Source organism: Syngnathus acus, chromosome 21 (genome assembly GCF_901709675.1).
Source record: "Syngnathus acus chromosome 21, fSynAcu1.2, whole genome shotgun sequence".
In the NCBI taxonomy this organism is placed as follows: domain Eukaryota; kingdom Metazoa; phylum Chordata; class Actinopteri; order Syngnathiformes; family Syngnathidae; genus Syngnathus; species Syngnathus acus.
The window spans coordinates 11277839-11296887 of record NC_051105.1 but is presented as its reverse complement, the minus strand read 5'-3'; the positions used below and the strand labels follow the sequence as shown (position 1 = coordinate 11296887).

Here is a 19049-nt window from a genome sequence, read left to right as displayed (position 1 = left end):
ACAGTCGTTTGAGGTTTTGTCGGGTATTGATCGCGAGACAACTGATCCAAATATTGTTCAAAAATAGCACAAGAATCAACCCGTGGAAGTTGACATTTAACAAAATAAACAACTGAAAACGCATCCGTGCTTCATTTTCTCATCTGAGCAGAGGCGCCCGCCTTGTGGGTGGGGAAGTCACTTTGATTGTTTATTGATTTATTAATCTAATGAGACTGCAATGGCTTCTTTACTCGTATATCTCCATAGCAACCGGTTTCTTGTCAGCTATCCCAGTGGCTGTCATCATGGATTAATGGATTAGATGATAATGGCGTTGGCAAGAAGCAATACAAAAGGTGATGTAGTGTCGAGGTCTTGGTCATTGTCGTGTGTCTTTGACAGTATCAAGTGTATACTTTAATTTGTCCAACTTTGAATGCGGCCATTACAGTGTGTGCTGGTAGATCGATTGCCACGCGTTGGTCGGTTGTGCCTCATTATCGCTTTTCCCAAGATCTGAGTTCAAAGCATCGTTTAAAGAGAATAAAAGTAATTGCTCAGTTGAAGTTTGTTTTGAAAACTCCCACAGCAGCGCAGCGCTCCCACTCAAAGATCCGCCAGCCTACAGGATTGACGCAGGTCAAGTAAACAGAGCCCCTGAAGGTAAAGACTTTAGATTTGCCGATGTGACTTGATCCGAGCACTCGCGTCTAGACTTTGCCGAGCTTTCGTCCGATAACTCCTTTGTAGCCTGTTTTCCTTTGTGTGCGTTACATTCGGCACCTTGTCTCCAGAGATCTTATCGAGTGTTTTCAGCGAGTGTCAGCAGCCCTTCCCTCAATTCGCTGTGCTCTGCTAGGACCTTGTGTGGAGGCTTAATGGAATAATGCCGGGAGGAGAAAGGAGCATGAGGGGTGGGGGGCACTGGAGGTTGTTTTGCACAGGTGACCTAAAAGCTGATGTAAACACAGTGCACTTGTAACCAAAGAGGACTGCTTGTACAATAAAGGTTATCGTGCATTTGGAAAGCGGATCAAATAGACCATAATATATATTTTTAAATTAATTGCAAAAGGATAAAGTGTTGTATAATCTGTACAGTTATTTTGTAAAAGAAGCAAATATGATGCAGAAAATAATATGCTGAAGCACAACGTAATCGGCAAACACACTTCTAATTTATTATTATTGTTTTAATTTTTATTAAATTGCAAAAAAAATATTCAGTCCTGGATGGCCCCTGTCTTGTAACCGCCTTACTCGGTTTTTATTATTATGCTATTAATAAAATTGCATGTTTGTTGCCACATATAGGGCACCGCCAGGACTTGCCAACAATTCCTCAGTGATCCTACAGGCCTCTTCAGAGCCTCCCTGACCTGTTTTTGTCTCATCTTTTCATCCATTTTGGAAGGCCGTGCAATCCTCAGTAGTACTGTGATTGCATTTTTTTTTCTTCCTGTTCCGCTGTGTACTTTATGTAACGCTGTGGGACTTTTTTGTGTCCTCTTCTTCTTTTGGACAATAGTAGACAGTAAACGATCCACTTCTCAATAAGAATGCGTCCACGTCCACTTTTGGTGACATCGTGCTGTTCCACATTATCCACCCACTCGATTGCCTGTCATTGTGCCACCGCCAGAAGCCAGTGAACGCATCACTGGCAGCGTGTGCAAGTGCGCAGGAGCAGCTCGCCGAGAAGTCAGATGGAAAGAAGCAGCAGAGGAAGAGGACGTCATCATGAGAGTCCATTCGACGTTAATCTGAAAGACAAGAGAAGGAGAAAGTGGACTAACGAGACTATTCGGATGCATGTTTCCACCAGCCCACTGCAGAAAGCGAGCCAGGGAGAAGCCTGCGGCAGCGAGTGCGCACCGAGCCTTTCCCCAATCCTGGAAATCAAGCTCATTACGCGGTGTTTTTAGGACTGCGCGAAAGCGCGTGGATTTGGATTTTGAGCCATTTGCCTTTGAGCAAGTTCTTTCTTGTGATGAGGAAGCCACAAGAAGTGGACACCTTAGCTTGTTGTGCGTAATTTGTTGTTTTTCCTGCTTCGCCCTCCCGTGTGTCTTATGGCTCCCCTCGACTGGCTTGTGAAAGTACACGCGCCCTGGTGATTATTTCATGGCTGTGGGGCGCAGCGGGAGTCGTGCGTGGAGAAAGAGGACGGTGTGAGCAGAAGGCAAGCGAGGCAGCGCACTTTTTTTTTTTTCTCCCTTTCTTTTATTTTCGTCTTTGCGCACGGACACTGGAGGTGGAGGAGGAGGCGGCAACTCACACCAGCGGACTTTTTTTTCTTCTTCTCACCACTATTATTATTATTGTCTCACTGCCTCTTGTTTTCTTCCGTAGTATGTCTGCACTCCGAAAGAAATTCGGGGACGATTACCAGGTAGTGACCACCTCATCCAGCGGCTCTGGCTTCAGCAACCAGGCGCCGGCGGAGAAGAAGCGCAAGCGGCAGCGCTTCGTGGACAAGAACGGCCGCTGCAACGTCCAGCATGGCAACTTGGGGGGCGAGACGAGTAGATACCTCTCGGACCTGTTCACCACCCTGGTGGATCTGAAATGGCGCTGGAACCTCTTCATCTTCATCCTCACCTACACGGTGGCCTGGCTCTTCATGGCGTCCATGTGGTGGTTCATCGCCTACATACGCGGGGACCTGAACAAGGCGCACAATGACAAGTACACGCCGTGCGTGGCCAACGTGTACAACTTTCCCTCGGCCTTCCTCTTCTTCATCGAGACCGAGGCCACCATCGGCTACGGCTACCGCTACATCACGGACAAGTGCCCCGAGGGCATCATCCTCTTCCTCTTCCAGTCCATCCTGGGCTCCATCGTGGACGCCTTCCTCATCGGCTGCATGTTCATCAAGATGTCCCAGCCCAAGAAGCGGGCCGAGACGCTCATGTTCAGCGAGCACGCCGCCATCTCCATGCGCGACGGCAAACTCACGCTCATGTTCCGGGTGGGAAACCTGCGCAACAGCCATATGGTCTCAGCGCAGATCCGCTGCAAACTGCTCAAAGTAAGTTGTCCCTTAGGAAGGGCCCGTCACGGGAGTGACAACGTCCAAAAGTGCCAGGAGAGCTGATCTGACAAGGCTTCAGAACATTTTAGCAAGACTGGAAGTGTGTTTGCTGCTAGCAAATTCAGTTTAGCGTTGCTTCCATTCCACAAGCGGTTCAAATATCTGCAGTGTTATTTTGCACAAAATATTTCTTTTTTTTTTGCCATCCATCCATTATTGTTTCCTTGTCTGCTCCCCCTCAGTCTCGGCAGACCCCCGAAGGCGAGTTCCTTCCCCTGGACCAGTTGGAGTTGGACGTAGGCTTCAGCACGGGGGCGGACCAACTCTTTCTGGTCTCGCCGCTCACCATCTGCCACGTGATCGACACCAAAAGCCCCTTCTACGACCTCTCGCTGAGGTCCATGCAAACGGAGCAGTTTGAAATCGTGGTGATTCTGGAGGGCATCGTGGAGACCACGGGTGAGTTCGCCCAGCCAAGCCTGGCGCGCTATTTTGTTTGCCTCCCCTGAAAATTGTCCAACACCAAATATGAACGGTATTGATCCTTTTTCATCGTTTACCAGCTGACAGCCAAATGGGCTTCTTATCGAACCCTTGATTGCATTTTATTGATTTTGGCGTCCGCGGCATATGTCGCCGGTAAGAGTAGCGGTTAGCATTTATACTTCACCAATGATCGATTTTGGTGGCATCATTTATAAACGATGCATTTTCAACGAGCTCAGTGGCCTAGTGGTAGAGTGTCCGCCCTGAGACTGGAAGGCTGTGGGTTCAAACCCCGGCCGGGTCATACCAAAGACTATAAAAATGGGACCCATTTCCTCCCTGCTTGGCACTCAGCATGAAGGGATGGAATTGGGGGGTTAGATCACCAAATGATTCCCGAGCGCGGCACTGCTGCTGCTCACTGCTCCCCTCTCCCCTCTCCCCCAGGGGATGGATCAAAATCACACGGGGATGGGTTAAATGCAGAGGACAAATTTCACCACACCCAGATGTGTGTGTGACGATCATTGGGACTTTAACTAAACTTTAACTTTAACACCACTGGGTGAAGAAATTGAGCAAAGTGTCAATGTGTGCTAGGGAGAAAAATATCAATATTGCAATGCATCGCATCTCTTGCAGCACAAAAAACATCCAAATTGAATGGAGCTGTTTGTGTAACATGAGTTCATGCTAGCAACACTCAAAACTACTCGTAGCCAAAATTTTAAGCCCCTCCCCTAAGTGAGCTCTTCTTTTTTTGGCTGCTCTCAGCTTCTTCTTCCGCTCATTCACCGAGATAATTTCTCACAGTTCATCATTTACTTTGTGCAGTCCCTTTGGAATTCAGCTTTCCATTTTCCGAGAAGCGCCTCGAGTATGGTCCCTTTAAATCCACGGACTGTTTGATACAAGTGTGAGGGAATTCCTCGGATGCAATAGGCAGACGACGGCGAGATCAGCGGCAGCAGAGTTTCTAAAATGGAAATGAGCCTTTCAATTCCTAATGGAATGTGTTCATAGTAAGTTAAAGCACTTTCATTAGCACTCGAGGCGGCGTGCGGCCGGCCGGCTGCCTTGATTTGCACCTTCCACGTACGTGTGAGTGCGTGCGTGTCATTGTGGGGGGAAATTTAGGCTTGACTGACTGACTGACTGTAATGAGAACTGTCACTGGGGTCTGCTGAAGTCAGGCTCACTGACAAAATGTCTGCCTGTTGTACCTGCAGTCCACCTCCCAGTGTACGCTCATTGGACACTTCATGAGGTACATTTTCTTAATCTTATGTAAACTAGTACAGGCTGTGAAATAATGGGGGAAAAAATTGCTGAATACTGTGTGTAATATCCATCCATCCATCCATTTTCTGAACCGCTTAGTCCCCACGGGGGTCGCGGGAGTGCTGGAGCCTATCCCAGCCGTCAACGGGCAGTAGGCGGGGGACACCCTGAACCGGTTGCCAGCCGATCGCAGGGCACACAGAGACAAACAACCATTTGCACTCGCACTCACACCTAGGGACAATTTGGAGTCTTCAATCGGCCTACCAAGCATGTTTTTGGGATGTGGGAGGAAACCGGAGTGCCCGGAGAAAACCCACGCGGGCCCGGGGAGAACATGCAAACTCCACACAGGGAGGGCCGGAGGTGGAATCGAACCCGCACCCTCCTAACTGTGAGGCGGACGTGCTACCCAGTGCGCCACCGTGCCGCCCGCTGTGTGTAATATGATTTGGCAAAATGTTTAACAAAAAATTCCTTAATTTCTCCGTAAAAAACAATTAAAATATGGCCCATTGATTTTGTTTACAACGGTAACGATCGATAGGTGACTGGCGCTGTGGAGAAAGACTGAGAAGACATTTGACCAGTAATGGCCGACTTCAGAAAGCCAGATTTACACACTGCAATGGTGTCGTTAAGCTACAAGAAGCCGTCGCGCAAAATCGATGTGAAGGCTGAGCACAAAGATGGCCGCCTAAGGATCTGTATAACAACACTTGCCCTGATTCCATCTTAAGTTTGGAACGGCACGCTTTAGTTTTTATAAGTCGGCTCGCTCACAAAGCACTTCTATGAAAGTTGGCAAATGTTCCATTGTTGTCGGAATTAATGAACTGGATGAACTTGATCATCTGAAGGCATATTGTGACGGTCACAGATGTGGCTTTAAAGATTTACAATGGCGGCAGCGGAATCGGCCTGCGTGTGTCACACTCGCTTTGCATGTTTTCGGGCGGGAGGAAAAAGATGGCTGACGTAGAAACAATCTACAGTTAAAAATTGATGTACAGTCAAAAGTCTAAATCCTCAGATGCTTTCATTTCTGGCCAATGCAACTCTGTTTCCATGGCAACCTCTCCTTGAGTATGCAGGATTGCAGCACTGCACCTAAACTTAGCTTGTTTCATTCCTATAATATGACAACGATAACAGGATTTGTGTAATAAAGCAGGCAAATATGAGACGGCGGAATGAAATTGCTTTGTTCGGATCGCGACGTGCTTAAGGAGGAGCCCGCTGAAAGGGGAGAAGAAAAAAAAAAAGAATCACCCACAGGCGTGATTCCGGCACAATAGGGGTGTTATGCGAAGTGTTTATTAGCGAGGATTTCGTCCAACTCACCTGATCTGCCCTCATATACATGTATATATTATTTTTTTCATGTATGGGATTGAAACCTCCAGATGCGCTGAAGTTGTTTTGACCGCAACTTCTCCAAACGAGGCGTGTCGGTTTGGAGTGGCGCTGTCTTTGTGCCGCTGCGAGATGAGGAATGTTTTCACTTTGTCGTGCTCAGGGTGTATCGGCTTGACATCGCGTTGTCAAGTCTCTCCTATGAAAAGTAGAGGATGACTTAACAAGTCACATCAATTGTAACACCGCATGTCTGGGAGAAACCACATTAGGTACCCACACAATTTGAAAAAGGATCAATAAGGTTTCTGCCGGTACAATCTAATGAGATCCAATATCAGAATCTGCCCGGGAAAAAAAAGCAAAAGGTCACACGGTCGACAAACTGTTCATGCAGCATAACAGCGAAACGCCCCCCCACCGTGTTTACTTTGAACTCTGGACTCTACTAATTGACCCAAGTCTGCGTAATAATAAAAAGCAACTTTGATCGGAATCTCATTGTTTTTGTGCCGAGCCAAAGGGCATGCGAGATCTTACGAGATATTAAATGTCCGTTTGAAAATAATTGATCAAACAAGCGATGGCTCCTTTATGATTTGCTGAGCAGGGCCAAACAAACAAATGGCTTCCCTTTTCGAAAGTGTGTTAAGAAGGCAATTACCTGCAACCCTAAGTTGTCAATATCTTACATTTGTTTTAAAAGAAAGAAAACATGAGAAGATAAATGTCATTGATTTTTTTTTTTTCTTTTCTGTTTTTTTGCAGGATTATCAATTCTTTTGCCCGCTTGTAGAAAAGACGCCGATCTGTGTTTGGCTTATTTGAATGTAAGATCCGCTGGCAGGCAGCGGCGTGTGATTAATGATCTTATTACAGCTCATAAAGGCAACATGGTGGGGTTTTTTTTTCTTTTTTTTTTACCAGAAACACGAACGCACAGCCACTCTTATTGAGTCAGTGCCCCCCCCCCCCATCAACTTGAGCTCTCCGGATGTAATTAAAAAGAGAAAGAGGTGATGTGCTAGAAATGCCAAAATCCTGCTGGAGTCATTCGTGAGCAGCTTTTTTGTTTATGTGAATGAGTTTGGCTAATGAGGAGTTTAACTTGGGACTCGGACAAAAACTCAATGCAGCTCTGCTTACCTAGCACAAAGCCTCAGGTCTTTGTCTGTCCACCGTTAGAATATATATATTTTTTTTTAAGTCTCCTGTGGTTTCATGCATGCAAACGCACTTGTGGTGACGTCTATGAAAGGCTTTTAATAAATCATATTTAGAGATGTTTTATTTTATTATTGATGTAGCATCGAGATAAGTTCAACGCTTAAGAAGTACAGTCCATTTAACATCGATTTGCGAAAATTTGCGAAGTGTTAAAGCCACAGATTTGATTTTACCTGCAAGGTCAAAACATTTATAAATAAATAAATTGTAATACAAATTATGTTTTTGCAAGAAAAACTTCTTAAGCCGCCCACTACTAGTCCTGCTTGTAATGTGCAAATATCAACAAAAAAAGTTTTGTGAGGCAACTGGCGGCCAAAAGTTTGATAAACAAAAGAGTTGTCTTTGTGTTATTGTTTTTGCCGGCGCCGAGAGAAAGAGAGAGAAAAAAAATCGCACATCTGTTGTTGGTAAAGCGATGTGGGTGGCGAGCAACGGCCACTGGATCAAGCGCTCATGTTTATTCATATTTTGGAAAGAATGGCCGCTCTCTCGCCTGCTAATTATACATGGCCAAAGGAGCTTTGTGTAGGTGCCGTCGCGTTGAATCTCCAAACATCGATGTGTCATGGTCGCCGCATACGTTCATCAATGCAGGCGTTACAATTCCACTAAATAAAAAATAATAACGCGGGGGAAAATAATGCATCTCTCTGCTAATAGCTCTGTCTTACCTTTGCTTATTTTGTTGTTGTAAAAACGAAGCTTTAAATGTAGAATTAAGCCCGATTGTGCATTCAGACTTTTTTTTTTTTCTTCAAGAAATCAGGCAGTGTAATTAATTGGAAGCGCCGTTGATATTAGCAGAGCAGCCAATGTCATGGCCCGATCCACGCTGTTATCAGCACACGTAATTGAAAAGAAAATGGATGCTTTTCCTTTGAACGCACGGCCTAATAGTTTCAATTAAGGTTCGAAGTACTCGTATCCGCTGCCGACTCGGAATCGCGGTCCCGAAGGGTTAAAGTGACTTGAGAAGGGGGAAGTAATAATGGCAAGAGTCATTTGGCGTCCAAATCGGATGCGCCCGGGGTGACGACTCAGGAGACTGAATTTTCAGAATTTCAACTGGCTAGGTGACGGTTCCTCCAAATTTCACGCTGCTGGGTTATTGACCGCAAAGTATTCCAGATATTACAGCGGAACCGCTACACTTGGACACAATCTGTTCCGGCATGCTGGCTGGAGCCTTTTTTTGCCCACATGGGAAATAATGGAAATTGAAATGATCTTCTGGATTCATGCTTTGCTATTGGGCACAATTTTGTCTCCGGGTCCATTTTTTTTTTTTTTTGACTTCCAAGAAATGGGATGTTCTCGCTTTGAATATGATCATTACGGCTGTCGGAGTGAACTTGGGCGGCAGATGTCCTGGATTCATTTTCACTTTGAGATGAACTGGAGAACGTTAATTGTGTCTTTAGGGATTCGTCAAGCAATACGTCGCCGATAAACGAACCCCGGATGAACCCCGTGCGACGAAACCATTGGCCGATGGCGTTGCCTCTTCAGGCAACGAGACGCGTCGAAGCGCTGCGTGTTGTGCTAGCGTGATATTATTGGCAGCCCGGCTCGTTTGCGCTGATGACGCTGGAACAGCGCTGGCCACGGGCGGCATTGATCGTCTGAGCCGCCACCGTCCCTGAAGTGCAGGTGAATCAATAACGAGGCCCAAACACAAAGCTACGCCGATGTTGTCTTCCAGCAAGACGCTCCTCTGGGATTTTCCCGTTCTATTCTCGGATCTCCCGCTCTGGCTGTCTGGACTTGATTCTTTTGACTTCTCCCAAGGCATCAAACTCCTCCTTGTGCTCGTTTGTTATATCACAATTATATATTCAACATAAATAACCAGGAAGGAAAAAGGCTGGGGGAGCACCTCAGAATTGTGCGTTTGAAGAATATCGGAATGGTTTGCTATTAAGAATTCGGTGGGCGCTGTGGAAATGATTGTGGATAAATGGCGTCTTGAAGCAATTAACCCGCTGAGATGTTGTTGAGTCGACAAGGAAAATTGATCATTTCAGCCCCCATCTCACTGTGGGGCGAACATTTGCGACTCTTGGCGATGGAAGGAAAATGTCCGTTCACACCACAGATTATTTATTTATTTAATTAAAAAATATATTTTTATTTTTTTTTGTTTTTATCATTAATTATTATTTTTTTTTTATTATTATTATTATTATTATTTTTCTTTTATTAGTCTTTCCATGTCAAAAATGTACCCCACCTCTTGTCCAAAACCAGCCGGGACTGACTCCAGCTCCCCCGCCACCTTAATGAGGACAAGCGCTATTGCAAACGGACGGATTAGATGGGTTTGCTTCCGATGGCGGCCTCCGTCGCTCTGCCTCGACTTTCGCTCATGTGTGGATGGCCCGCGGCCATATGCTCCTCGCCTCCTTCCGACTCCCCACTTTGAGATGGCTGGCAGCCCCAGCTCACATTGGCCTCCGCTCTCGCCATCCAAGATCCCCCCCACCCAGCAGCGCCACCCCCCCACCACTCCTCGCTCAGCTCAGTCTTCAATGTGCAGTAGCAATAAAAGCTTGGAGCTGCCAACAACTATAAGGCATTTTTGCAAAAGAATCGCACACTTGAACGCAATTTCAATGGCACAAGGGATTTACTTCCGCCCTGGCAAATTCACCCAGTGAAATAAGCAATGGAATGTTTCTGCACTTTTTACAGCTTGGTCACCATAGAAACAGCTGCTGTACTGAGCTGGAAAATGCGCTTGGATAGAATTGGACTTTTAAATATGATGCAATCATCTAACCGTTAAAACCAGATTGGCTCAGCGATGGCTCAGCATTCTTCGGCACGTATTGGGCAGCGCCTGTGATGGAGCCAAACGTCTTTGTGTTTTCGTTTTCACTATGAAGCATTGTCGGACCTCGCAGGACTCGAGTCACATGACTTGCACTCGAGTCGACTTTTGAGCAAATTTTATGACTTGCTTGGCAAAAGACTCGACTCGACCGACCTAGCCTCCGTGAGACTCGAAGGGTTGAGGACCATAAAATTTGATTGCGCAATCTGGATTCTACCTTGCATTGTAATTTATTGCTATGATGTTTCTAGAAAAAAAAATCCACCTGTTAATGAACTTTAATCTTAATTAATAAATATTACAAAATTGTATTATTAATATAAATTATATATTATAAATTTTTATTTTTATTTAATAAATTTTCAATATTATTATTGTTGTGGAAATCCCAGTTTTCAACCTGCTTTGAGTTCCCCGACTCCCTGTTAATTTCAGATTTTTTTTTTTTTCGCATTTCCCTTGAACACATAACACTTAATCCTTCTCCATGACTAAAAGCTTGTCAAGGGACTCTGCTGACAGCACCGCACTAGCAACCCGTGTGTGTGCGTGAGCGAGAGTGACTGCGTGTAAGAGAGAGCCAGATAGAAAGAGACAAGGGGAGTGCGACGAAGAGCTACTTTGCGCGCTCTTCTCTAAATAGAATAAAGAACTCTCAGATGCCGGAATCCTTTTAAGGAGCCGTTTTCCCACAAACAAACCCAATTTCAACGCAGCTTCTGACGGATGAAAGTAACATCTCCGAGATTGACACCAGATTGCCTGCAGATTGAGCTATGATTGAGCTTCGCAAAGTTGCGCCCAAATGAATGTCATTCTCCACATTTTACAAAGCGGGTAAGCAACTTGACGATAGGATAAGTCGCTGGAAACCACTCAGGTTTTCTTTCCAAGGCTGGCTGAGCTCAGTGCTTTTCTATTGCAGCGGCAGCGGCGCCCCCCCACAAAGAAGCCATTTTATCGCTGCTGTCACTGTGCTGACTCTGCGGCTGGCTCACTCTATGAGGCCGCAGAAGCAGCGTGCTATTAGGAACAAACAAAAAAAAAGTGCATTTCTTGAGAGCCTTAAACGGAGAAGACTTCGGGGTCAAGGCAATCTTCGAAGTTTTGCTGCTCAGTCACGCTCGACGGTTCAAAACGTGCATTTTGAAGACTTTCAATTGTCCTGAAGTTTGAATTGGAGGGTGAATGGTTGACCCGAACGTGGCGAAGCGTTAGAGAAAATGAATAGAATGAAGAAGAGAAATATTTTTCTTTATCTAAACTAGGACTTGAACCACCTCAGAGTTTTGCGAGTTGTAACTCAATTATAGTCAATTGAATGTCGATTAATGAATGTCAGCGATATTTTTTTAATTTAATAGTTCTTAACTAGGGGTTGAACAAATTATTTTTTTTGTAGTCGACCCTAAGGTGACAATTAATCAATGTTAGTGATAATGACGTACTTTTGCTGCCCTATTTTTAGCGTTTCATCCATCTGTGTCCAGATATTAAATATGTATGCTCATTCCCACACATCACTGAAAGTAGTCTTTATTTTTCCAAAGATGCCTCTTTTTTTTTTTTTTTTTAAATCAGCAAGAGCTTATTTTAAAGCCGTTAGCGCTGTCACACAGTTAATCCAAATGAGAGCGCCCAACAGCCGGCTGAACTTCAACTTTGACAAACTTCTGAAGGCTTTGCTTTTCTCGAGCTACGTTATTAGCGTAAAATGCTAAGCGAGTCAAAAGCCAGAAAGAGAGCAAGGAGAATCCGCAATCCTTCAAACTAGAGGAAAGCCTCAACATCCTCATTAGACTAGCTGTAGATCGGCCTTGCTCACACTTGATTGAGTGAAAAATTATTCGAACAGTTAAGCAGAAATTTGCATCACCTGGAGGAAAAGCATCCATTTGTCGTTTGCGGCTGAACAAAATACCATTTTCTAGTGAATCCACTACACGCTGGCAGCTGGTGATAGGAATAGATCATTTTGCACGGTGCGTCTATATATTTTTTTTTCCCTCACTGTACGGGCTGCCAGGCCCGCCAAGCAAAGACAATGACAAACTGCACCCTTCTGTCGACAAGCAGTGCGATCGGCGCATTTCCCTGAACGTCGATTATACGCCGATTTTTTGCTATTATCATATTATATTATTATTATATTTTTATTTTATATTTATATTATATTATATTTGCTATTGTATTATATTATTGTTATTCTTATTCTTATATTTTTTGCTCAAACACACACTTTGTTGATGTGACTTTTAATTGAGGTGTACTCATATTCTGTTTATCATATGATGTTCTCGGTGGTCTCGTGACCGTTCGCTGAGAGAAGAAATGTAATTGCACAAGTCTCTCCCCTGCATGGGGGGCTGGGGGGGGCATGAGCAATGACTCCGTCAGAATCCAATGATGTTTTCTCCCCCCTGGCGGCTTCCCTCCAACACCTTTTCTCCAAGCGTTGTCATTTCCACTCTTTATGAGCCCCACACTGAAGGTGGCTGTGCGCAGATTCTCTTTTATTGCCTGAAATTTGAGTAGGGTAATTATGACTCTTAAAATGCGCTCTGTGAAATGTCAGAAATAGTCGAGTAAAAAAGAAAAAAAGCTTCATTATTGTTGTAGAGAGCCCCAAACCCCCGGTGGTTGTATTACGACTGCGTTTACCACCCACCAGCTGTTCAAACTCAACAGTATTTAATTTGTTGTCATATAAGGAAAAGACGCGGCATATTCACGTTAAAAAAAGCAGATGACCCAAGCTAAATTCAGCAAGTTAATCTTTGTATTTGATTTGAGACATCAGCTGTGTTGATGGTTAAAATGTTTTTTAAAAAATGTTTTTCTGCACCAAAATGGCGTCTTCAAAAGAGAGCCCTGACTTTTTGTTCTAGCGTGTCACTGCTACTTTTCAACAACAAGCAGCGAGGAGGCTCATGACTTTGGAGTACACAAATTCCTATAGTTGGAATGGTTTCCATAGAAACACAGAGTCTCAGGCAAGCGTGGCTTCTTGGAGTTACATAAGGTGCTGCTACCCATAATATGAGATACACACACTTGTGGCTTTTCTCTTTTGTCTGAATTGCCATTTTTAGGTTTTAGACATAAACAGTCATTTGACGCCACATTTTTTGTCTTTTATGTCAAAATGTTGAAAGCTGTGTCTGGCTTATTGTTGTACATGATGCGCATAATCTATCAAATCGTGTGAGTGTGTGTGTGTATGTGTGATGTCAAACAGATGCTCTTTAGCAACACAATTAAATATGGGTGACACAAGCGCCCCTTTAATTATTGCCGCAACCCAGGTGTCAAGCCTTGAGCAACCTACGGCAATTGAGAGTCTTAATAACTATGATTAAGGGTTGTACAATTGTCCCTTTTCAACATGATTAGACAGCCCACATTACTGAGGAGTGGAGTCTTCTGCGAATGGCTTGCGGCAGAAGGGAAATGCGCTGGAGCCCAAATGTTTGACGAGTCCAAATGTTTGAGTCCAATACTCTTGTCATCACTAGAAAAATGTAAACGCTGTATGCTATTATACTTTGTGGGCTTCTTCAATTTTAGACATAGTGATGTCTTGTTTTTCAAGATACAAACTGTTGTTTGTATTCTGAATATTCTGAATATTATTATTATTATTATTATGATTATTATTATTATTATTAGCTTTGACTTGCTACTAAAAAAAATTCACAACTAGCAGACAATAATGGAACAGATTAATGGCATTTCTGTTCATTTCAATGGGGAAAGATGATTTGAACTCATGTACAATTCAATTCAGCATCCCCTTAGAGCAGCCTCTGCTCTCGCCCTCTATTGCCAAATATTACAGTAACTCAGAGAGCAAGTGCAAGAGAATATTATTAATTGATGCTGGATCCAGTGTTATCTTTGTGTCTTACTGTAGCAACCTTTTGCCTCGGGCTTATATTGGTTTTATCTGTTTGGACTCCAAAGCTTGTTAGTTTGATCTTGTTGTGGGTGCGCTCGAGGGAGTCCAGCATCGATTATAATATTCGATGAAGCCGACTTGCGGTGATGGTCGTACCCCCGCCCGCCTGCCCGCGCACTTTTTGAGGCTCACGGTGGCTCTCGGTTCGCACGCTTGGTTTTACTCCCCAACCACGACTTTATATCTTATTAGCTGTTTTTTTTTCCTCCCCATTAGATTCCTTCCGGCACGCTTCCATATGCTGAAAGGCCTCGGGACGCGGAGGCAATTGTGCAGAAGTAATACTATGACTCCCCCTGACGCTCTGAAGCTTCAGATCCATGCTTGTGTAGAAAGACTGCATTTTTTTTCATGACCTTGGCAATCAAGCACAGATGCCCTCCATTTTCAATCATCTTTGGATGGCAGCTGCTATCGCGGCTTTAAGGCGGTAATTAAAATATATGATTAAAAAGGCGGCCGAGTCACCAATTTCCTAATGGATTTCAAGACACCTTGACATCGGCGCCCTGCAGCCATTCCTTAATGCTAAAGACGAGCATGCGCGCTCTTCAGACAGATAAAAACGGATTTCATCTTTTGGTTTCAGACGCAAACTCAATTATCGATTATTTGAGAGCTTACTCGCGTTAATAAAATAAATAGGTGGTGAAATGGCTCGGAGCTCTAAGTGGTAAAATGTAATGCGAGGGGTTATAATGGCAGCTACTCAATAATGGTGATGAGCTGTCACCGCTTAGCAGAAAATAACATGCGGTTGATCCACTCTCACTTGGAACACTTTAACTTTTGCCATTTGCAATGCGTCAGGTGGGAAAATAAATGCAGGCTTGTTAAAAACAGGCTGCCCCCCTAAAAAAAATTTCGAATTTGAAATGTTGTGTCAGCTCAAAGCATAACATCTCTAAAGTCGGCATTTTCCAGGAACTGCAATTCACTGTTAAAGTTACAAAAACATTTTGTCAAATACAATAGAATTCTCTCTCCGAGCCATTAAGCATCAGTACCAAAGAGAGATAGAACTCCTGAAGGGTTTTTGCTCGCAGCCAATTCTCAAGTGTTTTGCTCCTCCAGCAAGTAATCTTTTATCGTCTTTAGCGCACTTAACACAACCCGCTCGGGGTAGCTGTGTTTTATTTCTAATAAGCTTTGTTTGACCCTTTTTGTGGAATGAAAGCTTTCCTAAAATATAAAATCATTTCTGTTTTGTCCTTTGGCAACAATAAATGAAAAGTTTGGACAATTGTGTTTGAATTGTGCCGAAGAAAAAAAGAGAAGAAGAAGCTAGGCTAACTGCTAGCTTATGGGGTAACACTGCAAGCTTTGGTTTGGTTACTTTGTTTTTTTTATCTTTTGTGGAGTGCGAGTATTCCTTCTTGAGTACCAATACCACGATTTTTTTGATGCATGAAACTTAACGACGACTTCCTTTGTGGCGCTCACGATTATTCGCCGATGTGTAAAATTAGCGCAGCAACTACTAGCAAAGACTGACTTGTGTAGTGTGGTCAGTAGTGTGTAAAGAATCATTTAATGAACATTCCAGTGGACAAATTGAGTCTGTCATATAACAAGTGCACTGAGAGTTTAATGCAGCGTCTACCTCGTACTGATTTTCAGGTTGAAGTGTTCTTTTTATGAGTCACTCTGCAGTTGCTCATAAACATCCGGTTTAAAAAGTGCCAATTAATTATAAGCTTTTATTTTGGCAGCTGTGTCCGTGATGTCATTGAGCTTTTTTTTTTGGCTCTGGAAAAATAAAAAATAAAAAGCAGCCACAAAACTAAAAAGCAGATTGTAATGGAAGAGTGCCAAGCTTGTGATAAAAGCGCCGCCGTATTTAATCATCCCCAAACATTAGTCCTTGCTCGGGCAGCGCAATGACAGATAATTTGCGATCGTTGCTTTAGTCCTAGATGGCAGGTGTCAAACTCAAGGCACGGGGCCAGGTCTGGCCTCACACTTCATTTTATGAGTCCATCTTACTAAAAACTGTACTAAAGAAAATTGTAAACTCCAATATGGCAAGGAACAAATAGGCAGTGACCATCCCAATAAAAGACTTTGACAGTCCCATCTTGAATTTCTGAAGGTGATATATCATCTTCTTGTATTTGTGCTGTGCCGCTCGACAGGGATGACGTGCCAAGCGAGGACGTCCTACACCGAGGACGAAGTGCTGTGGGGACACCGCTTCTTTCCGGTCATCTCCTTGGAGGAAGGATTCTTCAAGGTGGACTACTCCCAGTTCCACGCCACTTTCGAGGTGCCCACCCCGCCATACAGCGTGAAGGAGCAAGAGGAGGCCCTGCTCCTGTCGTCGCCCCTCATGGCGCCGTCTCTGTGCAACAGCGGGGAGAAGAACAGCTCCCTGGACTGCCTGGAGACCCTGGAGGACAACGACAGCACCACCAAGCTGCCCACCAAGCTCCAGAAGATCACGGGGCGGGAAGGCCTCCCCAAAAAGCTGCTGAGGATGAGCTCCACCACCTCGGAGATGACTTACAGTTTCGGAGACCTGCCTATGAAGCTGCAGCGAATTAGCTCGGTGCCTGGCGTCTCCGACGACAAGCTGGGCGGGAAGGCCTCCAAAATGAGCACGGAGCCCATCAGCAAGTCGGTGGCGGACTTACCCCCCAAACTGCAGCGGCTGGCCGGGGGAGGCAGGATAGACGGACACCTGCCGCCCAAACTCAGAAAGATGAACTCGGATCGTTTTACATAAAGAAGCCTTCCGCCCGTCTTTTGACTTCCACTATTCCTGATTTATCAATTGACAACATGTGCACAAATACAACTGGTGTATCATTCCTTCTTTATATTTCCAATCTAAAAAGTGACTTATTATTGTGTCATATAATTTTTCTTTTTTAAATCAAACTGTGCCTCCAAGTGAAAATTTCCGCAAGTTTCAATTTTAAGGTCAGATATTCTCATTTTTGGTTAAAAATCAAATACAGTAACATAATAATGAGTCCTTTTTTATTTTATTTTTCTTCAATTTTCATTTTGAATTGAAAATGAAAAGAGTGAATGATACATACATTCGATGGAATCAAGGACATCTGTCCCGGTTGTATGTCCATGAGAGATCTCTGACTCTTTTTCGGACGGTGTACAATTAGCACAATCAGGCATGTAAGAAAACAGCGCATGTAGAACCGAATCACAATAATTCCTGGCATGATATTTATTTAAAAAAAAAAAAAAAGAGGAAAAAAAGTTCATTAGTGACGCTACAGAGAGTGGAAAATTGCACAAAGCCATATGATTTCAAACTGACATAAAAATGATGACAGTTTGTGGCAGCAGGCGGCGCATAACATTTTGTTCCTTGAGTTTCTTGCTTTTGTTGTTTAATGTAAAGTTGTGGCGATGTTTTGTTCTTGCATGCTACTCGACCTTATTGACTATACAAAAGGTAATAGACAAAGATGTTTTAGCCTTAACTATATTACCTTGTTTCCATCGCCATCTTCATTTCTTTGCTCTTTCATAGGTGTGCTAATTAACCACCCGCCATTTTTAATGACTCTGTTCGCTGCGCCAACACTGGACATTTTGTTCAACAATGCCTTTTACACCGCATCTCGTGTCCCCCGGCCGAAACGGGCACTAACAGCTACGCAATTTCCACATGCTTATTAAAAGTCCCATTTCGGTTCAAAGGGTCAGTCCCCGTAGGCTACTTGAGAAGCACAATGCAGTCACGCTAGCATGCTAGCTAATAGCAGTTAGCATTTACATACCAAGAGACGTTTGAGCGTTTATGTTTTCTCCCTTTTTGGCGATATGCACCTTAAGGTTCATGTTCACCCAATTTGGGTTACTTTGTAACCCAGAGTGTATGAAAAAGAAATTGAAACGGCTTTTCATCTTCATGTGCATTTTGTCATTGAAGACAGTCCTGTGCAGTTCCATCCAAATGAACAGCAGTTGATCTTCAGGGGTCACACACGAGTTCAAGCGAGACGCCGGGGCTAGCGGCGTTCTCCTTGATGAAAGCAATAATGCAAAAGCCTTTCATGTTTATCGCGCCACAGCGCCATTTTCATTGTTGACTGAATCTCTCTCTCGCCACTTTTTTTTGGTTCTCTCTCAATGCATTGGAAACATTGTATGATAGTGAGTCTCTTCAGGAATAAAGCTCCAACAGCAATGTTTCGCCACTCCTTTGACTGCAAGCATAACCTCAAACGGCGTTACACCTGACAAGCTGTCGGTTACCGAGGTAACACTCCGCCTCTCTCTTTCTCTCTCTCTCTTTCTCTGTCCCAGTTTATAGAATAACAGTGAGTGACAGTCAACTGTCAATCCCTGCTATTCTCTGCTCCCAGCGGTTGATCGGCTGCCCGTGGCATTTAAAAGCGTTTACATTTTGCATGGCATTATTTCACGTTTTTCCCGCTCTTGTTGACTTATTTGTTCATGAGAGAATGTATCTCTGACATAGAATGGCAAAGTATAATAGGAAGGTTGCTTGTTCAACTCATGGTTGCCCCCATTTTTTCTAAAGTGTCATTGAACAAGGAATTTTCCACACTTCAAACTCAAGTACTGATAATTAAATAACAAATATTGTTGATTTTATTGTATTTATTTATCAATTTGCACAGACGCCCATGTCAATTGACCTCATGTAACAAATCTAGATATAAGATCCTCCTCATAAAATCGTTCCAACTTTCATCTTTAGAGCTGCAACAACAAATCGATGCAGATTGTTGGCAACTCTTTAATTGTCAATTCACATTTTGTGATTATTGTGTCAGTCTCCTTGTCTTGTCCGTCTTGGCCAATCAGGGGAAGTGTGGTGCACAACTTCTTTACTTCATCAAATAAAAGACTAGAAGAAGAAAGTCACATGGGATGGCACACCACAGACG

General features: G+C 43.9%; 1 protein-coding gene across 1 annotated transcript; it reads left to right on the top strand.

Moving 5' to 3' along the window:
- The first annotated feature begins 1281 nt into the window (after positions 1-1281).
- Positions 1282-18322, top strand: kcnj3a (potassium inwardly rectifying channel subfamily J member 3a). The gene is made up of 4 exons (XM_037239087.1): positions 1282-2164; positions 2335-3016; positions 3262-3478; positions 16299-18322. The coding sequence occupies exons 2-4, from the start codon at positions 2336-2338 to the stop codon at positions 16886-16888; spliced, it is 1488 nt and encodes a 495-aa protein (XP_037094982.1). The 5' UTR covers positions 1282-2164; position 2335; the 3' UTR covers positions 16889-18322.
- Positions 18323-19049: the final 727 nt, after the last annotated feature.

Coding starts and splice junctions, on each gene's coding strand:
- kcnj3a (XM_037239087.1), top strand. CDS start 2,336: ATGTCTGCACTCCGAAAGAAATTCGGGGACGATTACCAGGTAGTGACC. Junction 3,017..3,261: donor TCCGCTGCAAACTGCTCAAA/GTAAGTTGTCCC, acceptor GCTCCCCCTCAG/TCTCGGCAGACCCCCGAAGG. Junction 3,479..16,298: donor GGGCATCGTGGAGACCACGG/GTGAGTTCGCCC, acceptor GCCGCTCGACAG/GGATGACGTGCCAAGCGAGG.